The 17,219-nt window shown below is 47.2% G+C and overlaps 1 protein-coding gene across 3 annotated transcripts in view; it reads left to right on the top strand.

Moving 5' to 3' along the window:
• The window catches only part of LOC126547695 (uncharacterized), a 203,139-nt gene extending 194,148 nt beyond the window's left edge, over positions 1-8,991 (top strand). For all 3 annotated transcript variants that reach the window (XM_072287156.1, XM_072287157.1, XM_072287158.1), the window contains exons 4-5: positions 2,765-2,906; positions 3,832-8,991. In XM_072287156.1, coding sequence (XP_072143257.1) covers positions 2,765-2,906; positions 3,832-4,117 — 428 coding nt within the window. In that variant the 3' untranslated portion in view covers positions 4,118-8,991. The remainder of the gene's footprint in view (positions 1-2,764; positions 2,907-3,831) is intronic.
• The last annotated feature ends 8,228 nt before the right edge of the window (positions 8,992-17,219 follow it).

The raw sequence follows: 17,219 nt of genomic DNA on the forward strand, positions 1-17,219 counted from the left end.
TTTTTCAAGCTGAAGGGGACGAGGGGGGGCCTAACAACGACAGAAATCGTCGTGTGTCATCAATGACGACAGCGGTCGTCGTCAACGTAATAGGATATACTGGCGGATGGGCCCGGCAAGGCAGTCCCAACTTAGAATACTTAACTGCTTTCGCAGTAAAGGTCAGATGAAGAGAGAGACAAAAAGATATATGACAGGCAGGCAAGGCTGAACCTGGCCATTACTCTGCACGCTGAGAAGGCTAAATGGGAGGAAAAGGTAAGCAAAGAAGACACACAGTCCAGTGCTGATGTTCAATAGTTTGATTAAAGCATCCCTGGCTCAGCCTATGGACGTAATATCCTCAAAGAAGACATCATGCGGTGTCGTGTAAGCCTCGTGTGTGTTTGTGTAGTTCCGCTTACGTTCCGCTTTCTTTAGCCGGACATATTGTGAAGGTATTCAGAAATGCGTAACGCTACAGACATACAGGCGACACGCGCACGCACGCACTAAAACACACACGATACATGTAGCAAATAGTGCGTTCTTAGACGAGAAAGTATACATGGTCCCGCACAATCCGCAATCATACCCCAGCAAGAAACGATAAGTGATGTCGCGAACCAGAAGGTTCTTAAAGCAATCCACAGAGGCCACATCGCAGACACCACAACGTGATATTTGCACTCAATTACGACAGCCAGAGCGGATCGTTGCCTGCGTGGGGGCTAGAATGGCCGAAGTTCGGTGAGAAAGCGACTGGACAGCGAATATATGTGGATCGGGTGCACATGTTCTGTTTGCAGTATTGGTTAGCCTGTACGCCTAGTTCACATCAATTTATTTTCGTTCACGATAACGTCACGATATGTGGCGGAATGGTTCGAAGCTCGGAGCTAGGGAACGTCGCCCAGGAAAAACGTAAGCGTTGTGGCTTCAATGGGAGGAAACATTGATTACCTAGATTTTCGTCTGGGTTTCGATTAGCGGAAAGAAGTTCGAAGGCTCTGATGTCTGGCAGTGATATCCCAGGAATTTAACTGGTCGGTGTGTGAAAAGAAAGATGTGCCGTGGTCATAAATTATTCATGATTTTCTCCAGTGTGCCTTGAATAGACTGGATGACAGGCCATTTACGGAAGCGAAGATCTTGGGAGCCTGGCCTCACAGTTCATTAGCGCAGAAAGCAGTTCGAGCGCTTTTTCACTACCTGAAGGCAACAGACTTGAGTGCTCGACTTTAGACATCCTACACCTAAGTTCTCTCTCTCTCTTTCACTCCCCATTCCCCTCCCCCCGTGTAGGGTAGCAAACTGGACTCAGTCTGGTTAACCTCCCTGCCTTTCCTTCTTCCCTTCTCTCTCTCTCTCTCTCTCTCTCTCTCTCTCTCTCTCTCTCTTCTATTTTTCTCTGCGTACAGCACTCATCGTTCCGCTGAACTGTTGGCGAAGGCCGCTGCCAAGATAACTTTTTGAGTCGGTTTTGAGACGGCTAGGGCTAGCCATACCGGCAGACTTTGAAAATATAGGTCTGCCTGCAGCAAGCAACACTTCTCCTCGACGTCCTCAACACACTTGACAGGTTTCTCTTCCGAGATGTTTTCATTTCGGAGGATGAAATACTGCCAGAAGTCAAGCGAGACAAAGGGGTCGCAGGAAGATGAAGAGCATTTGACGCCCCAGTGGATGAACGTGAACTTGTCTTCGTCAAAGCTCCTTCCCAAGGCAGGGCCTCTTGTCCTAGGACGGCTCTCTTTGTCCTAGGACAAGAGGTTCTCCCCCGCCAGCACCACTAAGGAATTACTTGCAGCGCCTTCCCCTCCCACCGGCATTTCGCTATCGCAACTTATGCCTCTCCTTTTTTTTTTTTTAACATTTCCGCTCTGCACTTTCCTGCTCGCTTAAGCTTATCGTCAGAGGGGCAGAGCAAGTTATACAGATCCTGCTAGGGAAAGCCGCTGTTTCCCAAGACAGGTCCGTTTGTCGAAACGGTTACTTTACGTTGAGGCCTCCCTTGTTCGTGCCCGTCAATCAAAAATAGTGGACGGGCACCGATGGGAAAGCATATAGCCACAACTGGGTGCCACCCCGCACAGCGATAGCTGACTCTTCGTCGACGGCGATGACAGCACGACAACAGCGCTTGCACACGACAACGTCCGATTGCTCACGCGTCGCGGGTCCACAGTTTGAATCCCGTGCGGAAGCAACTTTTTTAGACATTTGCCTTCGCAGTGGAACATGACAGGGATAAAAATGATGATAGTAGATATGACAGACGCCTAAAATCTGTGGTAGGTGTTTCTTTCGTCCCCTGATGTATAAAAGATGATCCACTGCAGTGTACAATATATAGGTTCATGTGAATTTTTTTCAGAAGTAGTGACATATGCCATTTTCTGTCCCTCTTGGGAACATTTCCAATGTTCTCAGTATTTGTAGCATTTATGCCATCGTAAGGTGTGCTTAATTTACCGTGACATATCTTGGGTATCGTGCATCCGTGCGTGCGTAAGAGAGTAGTAGTAGTAAAACTTTATTAAGAAAAGGAGTTGGGGGAAAAGGGGTCAAAGAGCGATGGATGGCTCCCTTGGTCCAGGGCTCCGCTGGCCTTGGCAGCCCGCTGGACTCGCTGGAGGAGTGTCCTCTGCACCCTCTAGGTCCGAGCCGGCGAGCTGTACCTCCCACTGCTCCGCTAATGATTGTCGTTTGTTTGTGTTGAGCTTCGCGAGTGCGAACGCTGGTGATGTGAGCGCGCTGGACGGTTGTTCTCTACCTTGTGCAGACTTCCTTCGGCACGCCCGCTGCAACCGTAACGTGACGCTGGACGAAGAGAAGTGCGCCCCCGCCTACCGCCGCACGCTGGAGCTGGCCAAAACCGTGAGCCAGGCGCAGGACGTCGACCACGGGCTTAAGAGATCTTGTTGGTCAGTATACCGCTACAATATACCGCTACATAGCACAGTCGCGTGCACGCTCTCGGCTCGCAGTCATAAAACTTCACTAGCGTAAGTGACATTCTTATCACGCCGATCGCTTATCATCAGTGTCGGGGATCCCGAACGGCGACCACATCGAGGAAACGGTCTTACGTAAGAGACGTTTTGCGGTTGCTCGTGGTCAGTTTATGTGATTTCGCGAAGAAAACTAGGTTCACAACGCCGTCGGGGACCCAGAATAGACGCAGCTTGCTCTGACAACGGATGTTTTTCGAAACAGGCAAGAGCAGCAGCCTCGGTCGTAAAGCGGCAGCTTAAGGGATATGAAACTTTTTTCTAGCTAGTTGGTTCAGTATTCTGAAGTAAAACAAAACAAAAGATGCAGTTGAGTTGTCCATTTCTTTCATAATTCACATTTTTTTATACTTCTGCGCGCACCATAGGGATAGTTTTTCAGCCGCACTGCTCATTTGTCGATTTGCTTAAACCTGCGGCGTCTGACCCAAATAAAGCGATCCAATGATTGCGTCAGTACGCGTCTGTCGCTTCGTTTCTGCTCCTGTATGTCGCGCTGCATATTTCCTCCAGCCATAACATCAGATCTCCAAAAGACCGAAAACATGAACACCACGAAAGCAATTAAACACTACCCTCCCATTGTCTTCTTGTCCGACGGCCTGCAATGCGAACCTCTCCGAACTTCGGAGTGATCAGCAGTGCTCGAACATGTGACGCTCCCCGAGATATGCCTTTTTTCGACGACTGCTGATCACTTCGTCCGCATGTTGCTCCGAACTTTTGTCTAGTCTTGCTTGCCTTCCTGAAACTTGATGTACATACTTCGTTTGTTTACTCTTTTTTCCTAACCTCACACGACCGGCTGCCTCCCCGACCTTCATCGGGCGGGACGCAGCGCTTTCAGCGAGTTCGTGGAGTGCAAGAACTTCCACGTGGAGCGCGACTGTGGCGACCGGGCGAGCGCCTTCTTCGCTCGCCACATGCAGCGCATCTCGGGACCGCTCATCGAGGACCACTGCGGACACTACGCGCACGGTGGCAGCTGCGACGACAGCGGCGCCTCCTCGGCAGACCGCGTGACTACCGCAGGTCGCCGGTGGCCGCTGCTGCTTCTGACCGCAGCGCCCCTTGCGGCCACGGCCGTCTGGTCCGTTAGTTGCAGGGCGCCGCTGAACCGTTGAACCACTGACCGAGGAAGAGGCAGTGCGTTTAAATGAAAGCTGGAGAAAGGTTGATCTGCACTCTTAACAACAAAAAAAAAAGGTGTCCACCTAGCGACTGTTTCCTCGCGGGGGCTTACTGCGTGTGCTTGTTCCTCATTTAACTCCGTTTTTTTTTTGTTTTTTTTTTAGTTATCCATAACCTTTTCTGTGCGGTGCATTTCTACGCGGTAACTGCGCGGGAATAGGATGGCGAGGAAAGAGAGCACGCATCCCGTCAAAAACCCGAAGCAGGATTAACATAGTCATTTTATCCCACCGCTATTCCCTTTTGCGCTTCGTCCGTTGTCCGAGCGGCGCTACGCTCTCGTTATCATCGGACTAGGCTGGTAGTGAACGGTGGATTATAAGAAAAGAAGCGCATAGAGTAAAAGGAATCGTTATGTTATACCGGCCCAGTTGTTAGTCCGCGCCATGCGTTGTCTTTTTCTTACCACCATCCTGTTCTTCGTTTGTTCCCTCGTAAGACACACACACAAAAAAAAAAAACTAGCCCATATTTACAGGCTTCATAAACGATACATTCGTTCTACCCAGAGGCAACGTACTCTTCTGGGGTGTACGAGAGTAACTGGAGAAAACTATGATTCTGGGTCAGTCAGTGTTGCATTATTCAGAGGAGTTAAGCAAAACAACATGAAACACACAACCCGCCGTGGTTGCTCAGTGGCTATGGTGTTGGGCTGCTGCGCACGAGGTCGCGGGATCGAATCCCGGCCATGGCGGCCGCATTTCGATGAGGGCGAAGTGCGAAAACACCCGTGTGCTTAGATTTAGGTGCAAGTTAAAGAATCCCAGGTGGTCAAAATTTCTGGAGTCCTCCACTACGGCGTGCCTCATAATCAGAAAGTGGTTTTGGCACGTAAAACCCCATAATTTTTTTATGAAACACAAAAAACACACACGAAGTGTTGTTTATTACTCGCGTGCATTTGCGCTGAAGTTTGGTTTTAACAAAGCAGCACTTCTCGAAGACGGACTCAAATACGTGAGAAGTAGTTACTCCTTCAAAGATGTGTCTCCAGGCTACTGTTTGTTCTTAAGATGTATATGTACACGCTTGGTATGCTAATGTATGATTGAATTAAGTGTCTGTTGCTGCGTATGAGAGGAAACCGAAAACGTCCTCATCGCGTCATGAGACTCTCTTTGTTCTTCTTCTGGCGCTTGGGATGCGTCTTAAAGAGGCACGACAGAAGCCACAATCGCAGACGAAATGAAGGACAGAGTCGCAGAAAAGCGCAGAACAACTCGCAGACGAAATGAAGGACAGAGTCGCAGGAAAGCGCAGAACAACTCGCAGACGAAATGAAGGACAGAGTCGCAGGAAAGCGCAGAACAACTCGCAGACGAAATGAAGGACAGAGTCGCAGGAAAGCGCAGAACAACTCGCAGACGAAATGAAGGACAGAGTCGCAGGAAAGCGCAGAACAACACCGGTCAACGTCTGTACTGTTGTTTCTCTCTCCTTGTTCTCTCATTTGCTCCAGTCTATAACGCCAGGTACACATCACCAAAATTTATCTTCTGTACGGAGTACTCATATGGCTGCGGTGTTGCGGCATTGAAGTTTAACGCCACACCGAGACGCGTCATCCGCAACAACACTAAAGCCAGTTTTGTTTGTCGGTGTTAATTTTTTTTTTCAGCTCAGTTGATAGGCTTTGTTGTGAAGTTTGTCCATTCGGGCAACAGTCTCTTTGTTATTTGTTTTTGTTGCTGCTATCATATCGCTAGTCGAATCAGAACAAGAAGATTCATTGAAAAGGGCAAGAGATGTGCAAAGATTTTTGGACCTGTTCTAAACGTGGAGAGGTGGCCTAACGGCTACGCGACTACGTGTAAGACATTGTGTAATTACGAAGCATCATTACATTTCAACTGTCCTGTTCAACTTGACCTAGCTACAAATGTATAATTCAAAATACAAAAAGTTAAGAGCATACTATGATATAACCATGCAAGTGGCACCATCATGTATACGAACAAACCATAATCGCCCTAATATGCTTCCATGCTCCATCGTGCTTGACACAACAGAATAGGTTGAAAAAAAAGACAACGTTTTCTGTATACATCCCTGTTTATAGTTCTGTCATTGCCCGAGCATCGCGCGTACCTGTGTTTATGTGTACGGTTTCTTTAACCGCAGTGTTGGTCGAGCTCGGGAAGATGCCAATCACATGAATGTGCGAGAGCTGGTACCATAAGTTCCAGCTTACTATCATTTGCGTCATTTGCGCATCATCCGGTATTTCGTATTTCCGTATTTTCTGCAAGGATAAAGCAGGCACTTGGATACGAAGGATGAAGAAAGGGAGGGGAGACTAGGACGAGGTGACTCGCCAACTGACGCACGTGTTCGTGTTACCGTTGAGGAGCATTGCATTCTTGACCCATCGTTGGGGGTCAGAAAATGGCAGGCCTTCAGTAGCGCAATGGGAAGAGCGTCGAAGTTCAAAATCAAATCAAATCAAAAATGTTAAAGCTCGAGCGTCCTCCCATCAGTGTCCGTTACGGCTAGCGGTGTCTGTAAATTCAACGTTATCTCTCAGCTGTTCTGTGAGATAACGTAACCGAATACGTCGTGCATCGTCGCATCATCCAAATCAGTACTCGGTTTAGTCAGTCCTTAAACGGCAGACCACCTACGATCAATGAGTGCTGATGTAGCTTATGGTGGTACGGAGTCGGGTACGGTGTCTGCAGGAAATCCTTCCTCCTGTTATCCAAACGCAAGCGCTATCTAAGAATGTAGCGCCGCTCAAAACTTCCACAGAGATGGGACTTCGTCGTGTCCAAAACTCTGGCGCGTGTCGCTGTTGAACTTCAGAAGTATTCACATAATGGGCGCACGACAACACCCAAACGAACGATCTGGAAAAGCCAACATGAGTTCGAGGCGTCGTATTGCCTACTGATTATGTATATTGTTTCTTTATGAAAATGACGAACATTACAAATGGGCACGCCGGCCTGCCCAGGAATAATGTGACATTACGTTCCACTTATTCTATACGGATTGATTTTCCTCGTTGTCATTGAATCCGAACACGCCACGGCGTCGTTATCACTACTATAAATCGTAAAAGTAAGCCCGAATGCTCGGTATGGTATAAGCAGAATAGAATCGAGCGAAGGCACTCCTGTTGTCCCACGACCGCTCGTGGCAACGCGTCGAAACAATGCGACAGAGTGTAGGACGCTGACGTTCTTGCACGTGCTTCTTTTGCACTACCTCGTGGTAGAGCTGGCTAGATAAGCGACTTTGTCGTCACTCGACTTCGACTCCAAAAAGCAACGCCAGAAATCTCTTGTCAAAACTCGACTGGTATGAAAGGCTAAGATGGACAGCTCGTTCAGTGTTTGTACGGCACGCGATCACTGCTAAAGGGAGCGCCTAATTAATATTCTGCTGTCGAATGCAGCTGCTGTAAGGCTGTGGGGGTCTAAAGCGCCTTCGGTAGCAAAGAACCCAGATCAAAGCGTAAAGCAAATACAAGAAAGAGCATTGTTTCTCGCTCATTCTATACGAGGACACCGCCTAGGCGAAATACGTACGAGCAATAATTCTTCGAATGAACGCGCTGAAGAATCGAGGAAGTTTGATTTATCACGCAAAGATGCCGTGAGATAATGTTCGCCCATTCCCGACAACTATGTCGTTCAGGGGTGCTGTCCCCCAAACGGAAGCGCGCGTGCTCGTAAATTTTGGGCATTGCCCCTTCGGCTGTCCGTTCCATCTGTCAAGCTTCACCGCAAAGCACGAACGCCACTCTATAGGCAACTTCATTTCTTTTCTTTCTTTCTTTTTACTGATATTCAAAGCGGGGATTTTGTATTTTCTATGAGATGGGTATCACTTCAGCAACCTTTATTAAGCAACGTTGAGAGGGTACGTTCTTCTAATAACGCACGCATTTACTGTGCTTAGGCTTACTTCCCTGCTGCGTTATATCAATGTCTTGCTCATGATTAGAACACTAGTCAGTCGGCGAGCACCGACGTAGCCTAAGCCCCAGATTGAAGCAAGTTCCTTTCGCGACCGGATTATCCACGCCGTCGCATTGCCTCTGGTATCGGAACACTCGCGCCACCTCTCGTCACAGCTACGTAACTACACCATCAACTTTCACCGTTGCGCGCGAGTCATGCAGAAAAGACGAACGCTTAAAGACGCGAGAGCCGGGTGGGGAACACGATTATCACGGACGCGACCTCCGTGCATGGAAGCCTATTTGGGGCATAAAACCCGTCACGTTTTCGTGATTAAGTCGAAGGAATGGCACAGTCGTATTGCTTTAATTACTGGTTAGATGTTCCTCTCACATTTAACCGCACTGTACATTGGCGTCTAGATAAGCATTCAACAATATTAGATGTATGCCAATGACACTTCTGCCGAGACAAAACGTGGCGGTGATTACCGCTTTTGATCATGGGCGAGAGACGAATGCAGCCTCTTAAATGGTATTGAAGTTATACTGTATTGAGATAGCACTTGGCATGAGACAGGTACCTTGCTCATTTTCATAAATATTGCGTTTGAATTTCGGTTCTGTTTTCGTGTCACTCATACATTAATATAGTGAAAGCTTGTTCAATGCGTAGGCGTGTTCGCTTTCTTTCCTGTTGTCTATCTCATCTAACGTGTGCAGTAACGCACCGTTTGCATGTCGTCAATGTTTCTTGTACATAAACGTATGTATAGTCTTATTGCGCTATAGGCGACGTAGTGGCGCATATCGTGCATCAAGGACTGAATGACGAAAACTGTCCATTTGGGCGGTCATGTTGTGGTTGTATCGAACAGAAATAAAAATGTTGTCTCCTTTTCTGGTAAGCCTGTTTTCGTTCGGTGCTAAGGTGTGTTCGCTGCGTCGTCCAGGGATCATACCGCCCAGTGTAACTTGGCCATTCAATCCGCACACGCTGTGAAGACCTGTATGCCGTGGTTATAGGTAAGTAGTTTTATTGTAGTACTGGTGTCAAGGCCTTAGTACTGTGCCACGGCACAATGTTTAAGTGCCGGTCTTGCATTTAGGCCGAGGCTACGAACCCTCGACCTTTGGTGGGAGTCAAACCCATGACCTTCGTGTTAATTAACGCGAAATTAATTAAGACATATTTAATTAGAACATACTTAATTAACACATTCGAACCCACAAACTTCGGTTTTAATTAAGACGAAGGCAACTAAGGCACAGCCAATATAGGCAGTCAAATCCACAACCATTGGTGTTAATTATGGATGAGTTAAGGCAGTTAGTTAAGGTTGAGTTATTTGGGGCACTCGAACCCACAACCTTGCGTTGTGCGCATCTTGTGACGAACACCGTTGGTCACGTCGCGGCGCTTCTGCTTACGGGTGCCGCTCGAGTCACGTGACTCGAGCCACGTCACTGCGTATCTGCTGACGTGGCCGCAATGCTTTCGCATTCGTCCTCGTAGAGGCAACTAAGTGCCCCTTAATTTTTTTCTTCTTGGAAGGCAGGGGGGTGGGGGTGGGAGACTACTTACTATATCGTGCATTCAGCTGCTTCACTCTTAGGGTAATTGTTATTAATTATGCAAGGAAAGGCCGATCCGCGGCGAAGGTGAAGCAGGCTTCAAGCAATCAGCAAAGTAAAGCGAAACGTGCATATATTTCTTGGAATCATGCATACAACATGCAGAACAGCATTCATTTCAGTAAAGAACAAGCACAAAACAAGCACCCGAATGACATAGCTGATGATAAGACGCTCCTGATAACAATGCGAGGCAATGGAAAGGTTCACGTCCTTACCTCCTGCGAAAGGACTTCAATCCAGGAACGCCTGCAGGAGTGAATACCGCTGATTATGCGGTGACAAAGGGATTAGCACCGCTTCTTGGCACATAGCAAGTTTCTCGAACGTTAGCTATAAACATCCACCCCAACTCACACGCAAACTTAAACCTACTCTATCGCCAACGTATCAAGACAAATTCACAGGGTCTCTGATGTTACCCCTACAGACGACTTGAAAGCGAAAGCCTAAGTATCGATACGTTAAAGACCGATGCATGACGTACACATCCCCCTTAATTCGCATAGTCCACTTCTCTTAGTCATTCCTCTTAATTCGCTTACTACTCTTAATACGCTTATACATCCTCTTAATTCGCTTGCTCATCATCTTAAGAGGAAGCATTAGCTGCGGTGCTCCTATCTGAATACGTGTAAAAGGAGAATCCGTTTTTCTCGGCAACCACTGCACCAAATTTGACGACATTTGTTGCATCTAGTGACCGTTGGTTTCGAATTCTTTATTTAGGTCGTCAATATCTTATCAAAAATTTGGAAAACTAAAACATTTTCAGAATATGAAACTATCAAGCTTACAACTCTGTAACTCAGCAAAGAAAAATGATATCACAATTCTGTGAATTACATATTATAGTACATATAAAGCAGACAAAATTGAAGTGCTACACATGAATCTGAAAAAATTCGTTAATACGGAAATATAGCTTTTGCGGAACCCTTGAAACAGCGTAAGATATTCACATAAGATATAAAATGACATATCGAATTTGTCCGCTTTCAATGATCTAACAGATGCCGTTTACAGAACCACGATATTTGTATTCGACGCAGAGCTAGTAATTTGTAAACTTTGTGCTTCTACTTTCTCGAGCTTTTGAATTTTTGAAGATTCTTTTCACAGGATTCAGGCCCTAAATCTAAATCCCGCCTCCAACAGTCATTAGAATTTAACCTTCTCTCTCAAATACAACAAATTTCATTAAAATCGGTCCAGGGGTTATCTCAGAAAAGCGTTTTTTCCGTTTTACATGTATTTGAATAGGCCGCGTCAGAGTTGGGCCCGAGCTAAAGCTTCCTCTTAAATCGCGTAGTCGTCCCTTTAATTTGTTTTGCCTACTTCGCACAATCATCCCTTTTAATTCGCTTACTCATTCTCTTAATTGTAATAGTCTAATTCACTTTGTCATCCTTTTAATTCGCTTGGTCATTCTCTTAATTCGCTTAGTAATCCTCTTAAATCGCCTGGTCATCAGTCTTAATTCTATTGCCTTTATCTCACCTGAGTCATCCACTTAATTCGCTTAGTCATCCATCTTAATTTTGCTTAGTCATCCACTTAATTCACTTTATCATCTTCTTAATTCGCTTTATCATCCATTTTTCTTGCATCTTGGGGCATGAGCCATTGATGATGATAGTTTTGGTACCTTTAGTGTCGTCGATGTGTTTTCGTTCAAGGACATTGAAGGTCGACTGAACGAGGGGTCAATGCGCTGACGTATATGGGTGACGTCGACTACACCGACAGCACACTTAGGTTCGAAGATGAACGTTTCGTAACCGTGTACAAAGCAAGCGAGTGACTAGTGATGATACGTCTTTGCTACAAGGTATTACAGAGTACAGAAGATCTACGTTTACAGTTTTGTGCGCCGCAACAAGTGTTTCGCAACTAAGCACACCTGAGAGCGTTTAGGCGGAAAATAAACAATCAGATAGTGACCGCACCGAGGAACTTTACTGAATCAGAAACATGACAAGCTGTTGCTTCAAAGTGCTTGCAAATAAAGTACTTACTTATTACTTCATAAGCGGAAAGTAAGGTTAGCTTGGAGTACATTTTAACCCCGCTTTTATTACAAGCACAGTATACGCTGCTTGTAATAAGATATATATATATATATATATATATATATATATATATATATATATTGTCAATTCGGCTTCGATGAACTTCGGTTTCTCGGACACGTCATCAGTGCTGAAGGCGTCCGACCAGATCCCGAAAAGACAGCAGCTGTTGCGAGGTTCCCGACACCCACAGACAAAAAGTCAGTGCAACGTTTCTTGGGTTTATGCGCATACTACAGAAGATTTGTGGAAAACTTTTCAAACATTGCTGAGCCCCTTACAATACTGACAAGAGATGATCAACCTTTCATGTGGAAAAGCGAACAACAAGACGCCTTTGACGAGTTAAGGAAACGCCTGCAAGCTTCTCCAATCCTTGCCCATTTTGATGAGACAGCCGACACTGAAGTTCATACTGATGCGAGTAACGTCGGCCTCGGTGCCATACTAGTGCAGTGGAATAACGGCCAGGAGAAAGTAATTGCTTATGCCAGCCGTAAGCTCTCGAAAGCAGAGGCAAACTACTCCGCGACCGAGAAAGAGTGCCTTGCAGTCATTTGGGCAATATGTAAATTTCGGCCCTACCTCTATGGTAGACCATTCAGAGCAGTCAGCGATCACCATTCGCTTTGCTGGCTGGCGAATCTCAAGGATCCATCCGGACGACTAGCAAGATGGAGCCTTAGGCTTCAAGAGTATGACATTACTGTCGTATACCGATCCGGGAGGAAACACAGCGATGCCGACTGCTTGTCACGCGCACCCGTCGAGACAACTGTGTCAGAAGAAGAGGATTTCCCGTTCCTTGGCATTGTTGACGCGTCACAAATTGCTCAACAACAGCGAGATGACCCGGAATTGCTTCCACTTATACAGCGCCTGGAGGGTCTGGACGTTCAACTGCCGCGTATTTTCTCTAGGGGGCTATCCTCGTTCTGTCTGCGAGGAAGTGTCCTCTACAAGAGAAACTTCGAGAACAGCGAGACAAAGTTTTTACTTGTCGTACCCACATCTGTGCGAGAAGAAGTTTTGCATGCATGTCACGATGAGCCGACGTCTGGACACATGGGCGTGAGCCGTACAGTCGCTAGGATTCGTCTGAAATACTACTGGCCCAAGTTATTAGCCTCAGTGCAGCACTACGTCAAGACTTGTCGCGAGTGTCAAAGGCGCAAGACTCCATCCGTAAAACCGGCCGGCCTCCTCCAGCCAATAGAGCCACCAAAAGCCCCATTCCAACAAGTCGGTATGGACCTCCTTGGACCCTTCCCAACATCATCTTTAGGCAAAAAGTGGATAGTTGTGGCCACGGACTATCTGACCCGTTACGCAGAAACTGATTCCCTGTACAATGCAACGGCTGTCGAAGTTGCAAAATTCTTTGTCCACAATATCGTGCTCAGGCATGGCGCTCCCGCAGTTGTTATTACCGATCGTGGAACGGCCTTTACTGCGGACCTAATGAAATGCTTGTTGCAAATGACACATACTGATCATAGGAAAACTACGGCGTACCACCCTCAGACAAACGGTTTAACTGAACGCCTTAACAGAACACTGACCGACATGCTTTCGATGTATGTCGACGTTGAACATAGGCTGTGGGACGAAATTTTTCCATACATCACCTTCGCATATAATACGGCCGTTCAGGAAACAACACGAGTCACCCCGTTTGAACTTGTATTCGGCCGAGCAGTAACCACAACTTTGGATGCTATGTTGCCGTTAGATGAAGAAAACCATAACTCATCTGACCTAGATGATTTCTTGCAACGAGCCGAGGAGGCACGACAAATGGCAAGGTACCGAATACGCCGCCAACAACGCATCGACTCCAGCCGGTACAACCAGCGCCGTAGTGAAGCTCATTACCAGCCCGGTGACAAGGTGTGGGTATGGACTCCAGTGCGACGCCGTGGACTATCTGAAAAGCTTCTGTGCCGATACTTCGGCCCTTACGAAATACTTCGTCGTATAAGCGACGTCACTTACGAAGTGAAATCCGCTGGACACGAGAGCCCAAGACGGCGCAACTCCACGGAAGTTGTGCATGTTGTCCGCATGAAACCCTACCAGGAGAGGTCATGAACAACAACAACAAAAAAAAAAAAAAGTGAGAGCCCACAGGAACCCCTACTTCCTCTCACGCATCGGGCCGATGCGGCAAGGCGGGGGATAATGCCACGACAAACTTGGTGACATTCAAGTTGCGCGCCCTTTGCATTGGGCACTGTGCACGCCGTACAGTGGTGTTGTTCAGCAACAACAGGAAGCGATCTTCGTGGCACGGGCAGCCAGTTGGACCCGGCTCGCATGCGGCACGCGCACGAGGTGTCACGCGAGAAGAAGAGGAAGACGGTTCGAGCGCAGTTTTGAGAACGCGACTGCCGCGGATTCCTGCACGACCGCAGTGACTTTTACTTGTAGGCACAAGTTCGCCTTTAATAAATATCCTTGTTTTACTAACATCGTTACAATATATATATATATATATATATATATATGTGTGTGTGTGTGTGTTGTAAGCAGCAATGACAATGCTTAAAACGTAAAACTTATCTTACGTATACCTCACTGTAATATACAATAATTTCATCGCGAGGTTCTCTTATTTTCTTTATGTTTTTTTCTTGAAGCAATCTGTAATTGTTGCTTCTCCCGTCGCATATCACGACCTCCACATTGGAGGTCATCTTGGAGATTCTACGGCTGCGGCAATGAAAGTTGGTGGCGTTGTTTAGCAGCCGCGTGTGCGTGCGAGCCCCGAAGCGACCGTATGACCGTCACAACTTGCAGGCGGCGTCGGGTGTTGAATCGTCATAAGAACTGCTAAAAAACAGAACCTTAGTACTTGTGAAGAGCGCTAGAATTTGCATACGCAGCTTCGCTTTAATGTATCAGTTGTTCTCATTGGCATGCATCTGCGAAAGATTTTTGTCTAGGCATTCCCGCGTTCGGGGGCTACGGTTAGCGCTACGGTTCAACCGTAGCGAAAGCACGGTCGAATGCGAGCACATGTGAAACTCGTGCCTTGCGCATAATACAGGGAGGTTAAAGAATTACATACCGCATATGGTTATAGAGGAAGAAATTCAGCAAGTCGGGTCACCCTGCAAGAGATGGCAACAGGAAATACGTCACACTAGTATTAATGGCGTCCGTTAGACGCCGCGCGCATCGAAAAAATGAGAGAGAGAATATGAAATGAAGTTAACAGACATTGCTTTTTTTTGTGTTTATTTATGTCCCGCTAAAACCAAAACGTTTTGCGCATAAATGAACTTGTACTTCGCGGCTCACTTTTTTTTTAGTCATCTAGCAACAAGCTAACGGCACGCCAGACGCGCCAGATGCATTCGTCATGCGCCAGACACGCCACCGAAGTCGGCTGCACATGTGACGTTCGCCTGTTCGGAGACCCGTCTCTATATAATTATTTTTTAAATTTTTTTTTATATGGAATGGTTTGTAGGGGTCCCGGCGCATTCTTGCGTTTCTTCTGCACTTCGACACGGCACCACTGCACTATTGGTAAGGCGGCAAGGTGAGAAATTTCGTTTGACAGTCAGCGATGAATTTCAAGCAAATTTAGGTTTAAGGTCAAACTACACGTACGCTTGCCGGCGCGCGAAAGCTCGCGCCATGCGCTTGCCGCGCGAGCAATGGAGGTTCGAACTTCCAAGACGCGCGCCAGCGCGCGTCCACTCGGAAGATGGAGCCCCGATGTTTTTCTGGAGAAGATACGTACATACACGCAAGCACATTTGGAGACGTTCTGGTGTGCGTCCCTTAAAGACCATTAGTTTAACGTACGGTTCGCAAACGCAAGGAAGCGTTAGTGAACATGATGATAAACTATTCGGCCGAGTGACGCAGTCAACTTCGCGTGTACAGAATCTTACTGGGAGACGTTAAAAACGCTTTCTCCGACCCCGAGCATTATTGCAATTATTTCGTTATTTTTAACGCGACAGCGTTAAAGAGCTCGTGTCGCAGAAAAGCCGGGGTCGGTGGCGTTGGCCGTGAGCGAAAAATCCCGGAAGGCAATTCATAAATAAAAAAAAACTTGCAAGGTGGGCTGGGTGGGAATCGAACCAGGGTCTCCGGAGTGTGAAACGGAGACGCTACCACTCAGCCATGAGTTCGATGGTTCAAAGCGCGACAAAAGCGCCTCTAGTGAATGCGGTGTTGCCTTAGAAAAGCGCCGTAGAAAGTTATACTGCGGTGCATATCGGTAATTATCAGCATGTAAATTACAGAAGTCGCAGCTAAACGAGTAGCGAAGTACGTTTCCGCTACATTTCTTCTGCGCTTGGCGCACACGCAGAGCCATCTTACGGCAAACACAGAAGACCCCCTCCTCGCAATGTACGGCGCTGCCCCGACAGGTGGCGCGCCACTCGCCCGCTTCTCCCCTTCGTCTCGTTTGAGCGCATTGGGGCCGTACGGGGACCGGGTGTGATGTTGCTCGCTCCGGCACAACGCGCAAAAGGTAACGCCAAGGCGCTCAAACACCGGGAACTTGTAACTCGAAATTCTGTCTTTGAACCACTGAAAACAGGCTTTGCACCCACGCATCTGTTTTCAGTACGAGCACAAGGAATTCGGCGAGCGTCTGGCATGGTCTGGTTGAGAGCCTGCGTTGTGGCAACGTCTGTTTATACGTATCGTACGATCGCGTCGGTTGAGGCCGAGTTCTTGTGGAAACGCGCAGTCGCCCGTGTATTGGTGCTCTTAAACTGCAAAAAATAAGGCATGTGAATGGGGCGAATAATTGGAAGTCGGATGTTTTCGTCATATTTTATTGGACTGTGTTGTTTCGGATGAGCCGGGTAATTTCTATGCCATGCATGTAATGCGAGTTGCTTTTGGTCGTAATGCCGTCCATTCACCACTTTAGCACGTTACGCCTCTACACGCATTATTCCTATAACCAACTATGTATCTTGAAAGAACAATAAACTGAAACCGAGACTGAAACTTGAAAAAAGAAAGGTGTTAATGCCAAAATAACACATGCTTGTAATTTACTTTTCTCAGGTGACGCCGTCCGATGGAGCTTCGTACGGGAACTACTGCTGCTTACCTGGTGCCACAGCGTTGGATGACTGCACAAAAAGCCCCGGAAGGAGCATCCATGTATAGCGAAATAAACATTTCCACATTTCACAAGGTGTATTGCGTCTTAACGAAATTGCACGTCGCACATATTCGGTGGAGGCTTGCGAAGATCGTTCGCACGCAATCATTTTTACTTAAGAATAAAACGATTCAGCACAAGGACCGCGCCTGGTTGAGTAGTAGAACCCCCCCCCCGCCCCCCATAAAACATAATAATAATAACGACTATCAGCGCAGCCGGCGTAATGCGTTCAAGTTAGCGTTAAAAACGCGCGCGCCCAATACCGAAACCGGAAG

Source organism: Dermacentor andersoni, chromosome 3 (genome assembly GCF_023375885.2).
Source record: "Dermacentor andersoni chromosome 3, qqDerAnde1_hic_scaffold, whole genome shotgun sequence".
Lineage (NCBI taxonomy): Eukaryota > Metazoa > Arthropoda > Arachnida > Ixodida > Ixodidae > Dermacentor > Dermacentor andersoni.